The following is a 9,252-nucleotide window of genomic DNA, read 5'->3' as shown; positions in this document are numbered from 1 at the left end:
GACTGAAATTTGTTTTCAGCAACTTTTCCAGTCAAGGTTAATGATACTCTCCCATGCACTGGAGGATGTAGGAAAAGAAGATAGTTTGTTCTGTGCTTTCTGTAGGACTACCAATTCTATTTTTGGCAGAATATTCTAAAACATTCTTATGTTGCTCTCTTTCTTCTTCTTGCTATCTAATCTTAGCCACGGAGATGGTTAAAAGATGGAAGATTCAGTGTCTTGTTCAATCTCCAGAACAGCAGGAAATTTTTTAGAATGGTTTGCATACATATGGTTGCTTGTGGGTGGTTTTGGATGCTCCTGGGAGTTTAAACCTGTAGTACTGCTTGTGTATCTCTGTTCTTCTACTTCCTCGCACCAGTAATTTAAGAACCTGTTGGCCTATTTAATCAAATTTGGTAGACGGAAGAGTCTTGAAGAGAGGTGAGCTTTTATAGGTTTGTTGAATAGAAAGCATCTGAGTAATGGAGGTTCCTGCAGTGGCAGTAATTGCAATGATTTCCTTCTTATTTGGACCGAAGAGTTCATGTAGAGGGGAGTAAGTAAGCAGATTGCAGCTTTGTTAAAACTAAGTACGCTTACGCTTTGTGGTACAGAAGACAGAGCTCCCGCTTCAGCTGAACTATTGTGCAGTGACTGTTCAAAACTCCTGTTATGCTATTTTAATGTTTGTGTTACAACAGCAACTGAAAATCATGTGGCTGTAGCAGCTGGAATTTTAATCCTTTTAATTATGACAGATTTTCAAAGCATGCTCTGGCTGATTTGGTCAGCTGACTGTATAGTATGTACAATAACATCAAGTGATTGCACAAATTCTGAGACCAGTGGTCACCTCATTGGAACTGGATGTATTTTTAGGTTTCTCTGCTGGTAACAGTCAAGTGCGTGTACTTAAGCATCTCATATGAACTGAACCTAGTTGCTGACACTATGCTATCAGAAAAGGACAGCTGTTCCTTCTTGCTATAGTCACTGATTTGACATTTTGTCTTCTCAACAAATTGTGGCAAGAAAAATAATGGGGTACAAACACTGTAAATGTTATTTGCATGTGTTTTAATGACAGCTTGTTTTTCTTCTGGTCAGCATTGGTGTGCTTTACGGGGTCTTCACTTTTGTCTATCAGAGTAATCAATAGCACAGCTTCAGAGCTCGCTGCATCCAGCAATAATTTTCTTTATCCTTTATCCAATAGTTTTTTCTTCATCAAATAATGTTTGGGAAGAAGGTGGTGGCTCATGCTCTCTGTGTAGTAATACCTCATTTGTGGAACTTCAAAGGAAAATGATTCATGTGTGGATACACTTAATCGGTGAATCAAAGAGGTACTAAGTTTTGTGGTTCACAAGCAGTTCTGCAGCAGGTGCTATGAAGTTAAGGCTTGTGCAGAACTGTAGTGAAAGTCATGCTGATGCTCTACTGATGTCCAAATAGCTTTTAGATCATGTATTGCTCATAGAGCCACAGGATTTGAATTTTAATAGGAAAAACATTTAATACCAGTATGGCTTTTGTAGGTGTCAGTAAAATTCTAATTTACAGGTACTGAGAGAGTAGATTTTTTCAGCTATTTAGTTGTTCACTTGCATAACTGCTTCTTTATTAAAAAAAACCAACCAAACAAACAAACAAACAAAAAAACAGCTGAAAACATCTGCTATCAGAATTAGCATCTACCTGTTGGTAGCATATGATATTTTAGAATCTGATGTGGTCTTCATAAACTGTTAGTGGTATTTAATGTTTTTTACCAGGTTCTGTCTCCTTCTCACACACTTCAAAATCTCCTTTGTTTCTATGAGATCGTTAGCTTTTGGTAAGGGTTAGCTTGTGTGAAAGGAGCCTTGGAGCTTGAGATAAGCTAGTATAATCACACAACTCGAGTTTCACAATCTGACTTGTAAAGACCAAGATAGCATGCTAGGGAGGAGGATGTTTTACTGTCTTAATAGAATGTACTTCTGTGCAAGCTCACATGGGCTATTTAAAGGTAGTATTTAATGGTAGTTGACTAATTTAGGGTATGTCTACACAAATGGTGCAGGCAAACATGAGCTCTGGTTGACTGCATTCTGAGCAGCCTGAATGTAAGCCAGCTTTGGCCTAGAAGCAAGACAGCAGTGCTAGCATAGCTCTGTGCTCTAGCTAACAAACCTGCTGCCTGGTCTAGAAACAGCTTGATTCTTAAACTGAGCCAGGGGCACAGCTTTTTGCAAAGTAGGTAAACATTTATTTATTTTAAAATGTAATTGTGTGAGTTACCGATCAAATTAAGCTTTGCTGCTACCAGACTGATGGGAGCCAGGCTGTATTTAGATGCAGGGAGGGCTGGGCCCTATGAACTCTTTTTCATTCTCAACAAACATTGTTCTTTTTCAAGGCTGTTTCCATTATGTGTCAAGAGCTTTAAAATAAGCATGTAATCCAAGAGGTTCCTTCAGATCTCTGTTCTGATTGACTCCAGGAAACCTGGAGTTTGGTTTTAGTACTGATGCAAAATTCCAAGGTTGTTTTGGTCTATCAGCAGGTAGACTGTTGTATTTGACAGGAGTTACTTAGAAGGAGAGCTTTGGTGAAAGGGCTACAAATAAAATTGCATTCTTTGTCCAGTAATATTCCCCGATTGATTCTTTCCTGAACGTTTTTAAGATCTTTCTGTTAGATGCCATCAGTTTTGATATGTAAGGTTAAAGCGTGTTGTGTGCCCTGAAGTTTTGCTGAAATGCTTAGCAGTCAGTCAGTCACAGAGTTCAGTGACTGATGCATTTGATGAAGAAACTTGTTACTCAGTATATAAATACAAAGGTACAGTGGGGAAAATTCGGCTGTGTTTTTCCTGCTAAGTGTAGCACATATGCTTCTTTGTTAGAAGTGTTCGGGGAGAGTGGGTGGCTAAAATATTTGAGTTATCCAAATTACAAGAAACAGAGGGATGAGAACTGATTGGTACTTCAAGTTGGCATGAATATCAAAGTATTAAAAGAATACAGCTGAGTGAAGTTGGACAGAACTCTATTTAAATGCTTTAAATAATTTAAAGTGGAGTGTCTGAAAAGCTGTTTTGTTTCCTCTTATCTTGTTTGAACAAAAGGGATAATACTCTTCATTCTTATTTTTAGAGTGCTTTTCATTTAAGAAGTTTTAATGAATTAAAACTGAAGTGTTTACTGAGCCCATTTTTCAGCCAGTAGAAAAAAAAGTAAGGAACCATTTCTGTTCTATTAATCTTACATTCTGCAAGCGTTTTATTTTTAATAAAACAAAAAAAACAACAAGCAACCAAACTTTATTTGGAGCTTAGGGAATAAGGAAAAGATGGAACTGAGCAATGTATTTTGAGGTCTGGCTCTGTGTTAGTCATTCTCTGGTATCTCTGAACTGTAATCCCAGCGGTATCACTTCTGCAGGGGAGTTTTTTGGAGCACGTGGGAGGGTTTGGTCATTTATGTAGGCCTGCACTCAAGTCGGTAAGCAGTTCCAGAGCTTCTGGAAGTACAATACAAAGATGCCAAGTTTAACTTTTTTTAATTATTACCTTTTTCCAGTTACCACAGCAGAGGATTGGGTTTGTGTATGTCAGTGTGTTGAAATAGATTGCGCAATCAGATCTGTTTGGGTTTTTATTGCTGTTTGTCCTAGTTGTATAGAGTTGCCATGTTACCTCCACACTTTGAACTGCCAGTGTTGTAAATAGGATGAGTGGTAGAATGCATTAAATGAATTACCTTTTGTGGGTTGAACTGAAGATGTATCAGTGGGGCTGTTTTGGGCGGTATAGTTTTAATATCAAAGTTTTCAGTGAAATAAAAGGAATTAGCAATTATACTATGCATTGAACTACATTTATGCAAAAATATAAAAATGAAAGAGAAGCAACAGGTGAAATTAGTAAGAGTGAAGAGCTGTTACAAAGGACTGCTCTCTGTCAGAAGTGTGTGTGGAGACACAAAAGGAGGTTGAGATGAATGCTGAGGTTGCAGGTTGCCTTAAAGAGAACTGCACGAAGAAGGTGTTGGAAGCTTAATTGCTAGCAAGTAGCCCAGGCAACTTTGTTTGGAGAAATGGATGTTTAGCACAGATGAGGATGAGTCTGGCTTTCTTTATTTTGTCTCCTTTCTCTGTAAGTTGTATGGTTTATGATTTTAGGTAATAAATGGTAGTCGATGATGATGCATTGGTTTTAATTGAGTCATCTATTTGGAATGGGCAGGGAAAAAGAGCTCTTCCTGAGAGATTATTCAGTGTTTTTATCTAAGATACACATTTAATATCTGGTGACAGTTTGTGCATGTATTCTGATGCAAATGTGTATATTTAATTTTTGGGTGAACTTTTTTGTTTGAGGTAAAATTTCTCCTACTTAACTACTGATCAGCTTGTGTTGCTTTAATATACATTTCTTCATACTTACGGAGAATGCAAAAATGCAGGTAACTGTTGGTAAATATTAACAATATTGAATTAATATTCTGTGGTTTTTTTTTTGTCTCCCTTCTCTTCTTTCAGAATTGGATTTACAGTCATGGAGGAACATCAGCAACATTTGCACTGTGTGAACTGTGTCAGCCGTCGTTGTATGACCAGACCAGAACCTGGCATTTCATGCGATTTGATAGGCTGTCCACTGGTTTGTGGAGCAGTTTTTCACTCCTGTAAAGCTGAGGAACATCGCATTTTATGTCCACTTGAAAGAGTGCCTTGTTTGAATAGTGGCTTCGGATGTCCCTTCATAGTGGCCCGTAATAAAATTGCTGATCATCTGGAAGTTTGTCCTGCAAGCGTGGTATGTTGCACCATGGAATGGAACAGATGGCCTGTCAGTTATGCAGACCGAAAATCTTACGAAAATCTGAGTAAAGATGTTGATGAAGTGGAGCAGCTCGATATGGCTTTGGCCCTTCAAGACCAGCGCATGTTACTAGAATCACTTAAGGTAGCAACTATGATGTCAAAAGCAGCTGATCAAATGTCAGAATCCAGAGAACAAACATCTGTCAAAACAACTGCTCCAGATACAGTGTGCTCCAATGGTTTGATACCTGTAGATGAAGAGTCCTATGGAGCACTTTATCAAGCTACTGTAGAAACAACAAGGAGTTTAGCTGCTGCTCTGGATATCCTGAACACTGCTACTAGGGACATTAGTATGTTAAACTCAAGGCTCTGCACTTCACCACAGGAGGTGAAAGAAGATACTGAGATTAAGGAACAAGCTTCTAATGGCATTATTCAGGATAGTAAGCCTGACCATGAATATCCAGATGAAGAAAACATTGGAGCAGTTGGGGGAATTAACTTTGATAGCCTGCATCAAAATTCACAAATGAAACAAAATGGCTCTAGTGATATTTGTTATGATGCAATACAAAATCGTGACTTAAATCTAAACCTTAATAACTCCTCACTCTTGTGTAATGGTTTTCATGTAGAAAATGAGTGTTCAAAGGTGTTGGACCAGAATGAAGATCTTGGTGTATCTAATTCAAAATCATCCAGTGTAGCAAATGGTGAATGTACTGCATCTCATGATGATGAAGCTTTACGGTCTTGTAGCTCCTTCCCTGTAACATCACAACTTAAAGAAGTAATACCATCTGATCACTTAGTTAATGGCAGTATTAATCATATGCTGCTTCCCCATAATGCTAATGAAGAGGAAATTTTAGAGAGGCAAGTGGAGCAGGAAAGACTGAGAAATGTAGATGTGTTTTCAATTATGCGGCATCGATCGTACAAATTCCTTTGGTCAGCACCAAAAGAAGACAAAGCTGTTGATACATCAGATTTGGAGATAACAGAAGATCCTATGGGTCTTCAGGGAATTGATCTAATCACTGCAGCCCTGTTGTTTTGCCTAGGAGACTCTCCTGGAGGTAGGGGAATATCAGAAAGTCGCACTGTCGATGTGTATCGTGTTGACTTTGGGACCCAAACGTTTTCTCTCCCATCAGCTATATTGGCCACAAATACAATGGTGGGGGAAATAGCTTCAGCATCTGCGTGTGATCATGCCAACCCACAGCTCTCAAATCCAAGTCCATTCCAGACCCTTGGACTGGATTTGGTATTGGAATATGTGGCTAGATACCAAACAAAACAGCGTTCAATGTTTACATTTGTTTGTGGACAGTTATTTAGGAGGAATGAATTTTCTTCTCATTTTAAGAATGTGCATGGTGACATTCATGCTGGCCTTAATGGCTGGATGGAGCAGAGGTGTCCCTTGGCATATTATGGGTGTACATATTCTCAACGAAGGTTTTGTCCTTCAACGCAAGGGGCAAAAATTATTCATGACCGCCACTTACGGTCATTTGGTGTTCAGCCTAGTATATCTACAGTATTAGTAGAACCAGCAAAAAGCTGCTTAATTGGACTACACAATGACCATTTGAGTAGTCTACCTTTTGAGGTTTTGCAACACATTGCTAGTTTTCTAGATGGCTTTAGTTTATGTCAGCTTTCAAGAGTGTCACGTTTAATGAGAGATGTGTGTGGAAGCTTGCTTCAAGCACGTGGAATGGTGATACTGCTTTGGGAGAAGAGAAAGTACCCAGATGGAAGTTCTTCTTGGCAAATAAAAGAAAAGGTAAGTTATTTTTGGTGGTAAAAGGGAAAGTATTAATTTAGTCATCTCTGATTTTCTATTACTGTTTTTCCTGATCTAATGTTACTACTGTTTTTTTTGATATAACATACCTTCAAGAAATAGATTATCATACAGAATAATTAGCAAAAAATGGCTAGCAGGCTGGTTCAGTTTTCCACATACTTCAAGAAGTAAAAGTAATGTCTGCCCGTTTTTATTTGATGTAAATAAACATTTTAAAATCTTGGGAAAACTCTAGGTTTTAGCTTTTAGCTCGTTATTTTCTTTAGTATTTCCATATTCCATAAAAGTGGGAAAGTTGCCTATAGAGTTTGCATCTCTTGCATTTATTCTGTTTTAAGTAATTTTGCTTTTTCTTCAACTGTTCAGGTCTTATTTGTTGTTATGATAGAGTGCCTTAAGTATGTAAATTATTTTTAAAACCTTCGAGTGACCTTTGTAAATTTTTTCTCAATTCTTCCTAGCCTCCAAAGTGCAGAGTATCCACAGCAATCATTTAGAATTGTGGAAGCTGATCATTTTACAAATGCATAATTTTCTAACGAAGTTACCAATCATGACCATTACAGATGATTATGCAGCACTTTATCATTTAACTTCTGATAGCACCTATTTTGTGGGCACACACTATCATAGAATCATAGAATGGCCCAGCTTGGAAGGGGCTCAAGGATTATGAATCTCCAACCCCACTGACACATGCAGGACCACCAACCTCCCCACTTAATACTAGACCAGGCTGCCCAGGGCACCATCTAGTCTGGCCTTGAACACCTCTAGGGATGGGGCATTGGCAGCCTATTCCAGCACCTCACCATTCTCTCTATAAAGAACTTCCCCCTGACATCCAACCTAAACCTTCCTTCCCTCAACTTAAAACTGTTTCCCCTTGTCCTGCAGTTATCAATCCTTTCAAAGAGTTGATTCCCCTCCTCTTTATAGGCTCCCTTTAGGTACTGAAAGGCTGCAGTTAGGTCACCCCACAGCTGAAAACTAAAAAGCTATTGCTTGTCTATCTTTCCACTGCTCAGAGCTAACTGGTGTAATCTCAGACTGTCTATCCAAAATTTGAACTTGTGTGGTTTTGTCGTATTGATTTTTATAGATCCAAAACATATCTTGAAAATATAGCACAAACGCTTAATCTCCTGAGTTCAGATATCTTAAAACATTTTGAACCTTGTTTTCCAGGTTTGGCGGTTTAGTACAGCCTTCTGTACTGTGAACGAGTGGAAGTTTGCTGACATCGTAAGCATGGCTGATCACCTGAAGAAATGTAGCTATAATGCTGTAGAAAGAAGAGAGGAGGCTGTTCCACTGCCATGTATGTGTGTAACACGAGAACTCACTAAAGAAGGACGTTCACTGCGCTCTGTTTTGAAACCTGTACTTTAAATATTGCAGCCACTCCAATTGCACATACACTCAAGCACCTGATATAACCTCGGTAATATTACGTGACACTTTATTAATATACTAAAGATACTTTCTAGCTAAATCTACTCTGTCACTGTGTATATAAGGTTTGAAGTGACATTTATTTTTTATAATACTGTTTAGCTGGAAAGTAATGAAAGTTGCCTTAACGTTTGAAAAATTTGGAACTTGCTGGACAGGGTAGTTTTATCTAACTTATGTAATTTAAAAAAGGAATCCTAAGGTGTGTTTTTTTGAATTCATTGGTGCCCATGTTGCTGTTGACTGATGACATTTCAGAAATGGCCTCTAAATGGTATGCACGTTTAGATGGGAAACACTGAATCGTACTGGGACAAAATCCTGACCAAGTGCACTTTCTGCATTTGGTCTATTTTTCTTAACAAATTATAATCCGAATATTTGAAAGATGAGGAAGAATTCAAAACGTCGTGGTAGATATCTCAAACACTCAGCATTGAAGCACATCTTTAGTTATGAAATCAGTGTTCTACTGCTGTTCCTAATTAACAGGTGACCTAGGATAAGCTTTTTAAGTTTTTTTTTAAGAAATGATTTAAATGAGCTCGGATTTACAGCAGCTTAATTTTTAGTACAACTTTATTTTGACATGTCAAAAGTGATTACTTTTCTGCTGAGCTATTAACAGCTACATCACTCATGGGAGCAAAACTTTTGGAGCTAAAAACGTGGAATCCTAGTTTTTATGCTCGCACTTGCAATGACACCTGATATAAAATGTTCCTCCTTGTCCTGCAATTGGCTGAGGGTTAAATTGCTTGAGCAGTCAGAAATTCAAAGTATGTGATGAACATTTATGAACTTATAATGCAGCTAATGAAAGGGCTTTTCTTGTTTTATGGTATTGTGAGATGTATTGTCTCCTTTTCTGTTAATTTGTCTAGAAAAATGCTGCTTTTTTTTTTGAGGAGCATTTTAAATTACTGGTATGTATATCAAATGTATCATCTTCATAAGATGAGACATGATTTGTTAATTGCATAAAGCATATCAGAAATGTCTATTCAACCACATCTGTTAAATGAACGACTTCAGTTTGTATCCAGTCTTCCATAATAAAAGATCTTGCAAGGCATTTGTGAATAGGGAATACACGCTATGAAAAATGCCCTGGTATAGCAAAACAGTAATTACTTGAACTGACTTTCCAATTTGTTTGTATTAATGTTGGTGTCTCT

General features: G+C 37.9%; 1 protein-coding gene across 1 annotated transcript; it reads left to right on the top strand.

Annotated features, from left to right (window-relative positions):
- Positions 1-4,528: 4,528 nt before the first annotated feature.
- Positions 4,529-8,011, top strand: FBXO30 (F-box protein 30; the record flags this gene model as incomplete). The annotated part of the gene is made up of 2 exons (XM_079550131.1): positions 4,529-6,595; positions 7,808-8,011. The coding sequence occupies 2 exons, from the start codon at positions 4,529-4,531 to the stop codon at positions 8,009-8,011; spliced, it is 2,271 nt and encodes a 756-aa protein (XP_079406257.1).
- Positions 8,012-9,252: the final 1,241 nt, after the last annotated feature.

Source organism: Tetrao urogallus, assembly GCF_951394365.1.
Source record: "Tetrao urogallus genome assembly, chromosome: 2".
Taxonomy (NCBI): domain Eukaryota; kingdom Metazoa; phylum Chordata; class Aves; order Galliformes; family Phasianidae; genus Tetrao; species Tetrao urogallus.
This window is presented reverse-complemented; position numbering and strand designations above follow the sequence as displayed.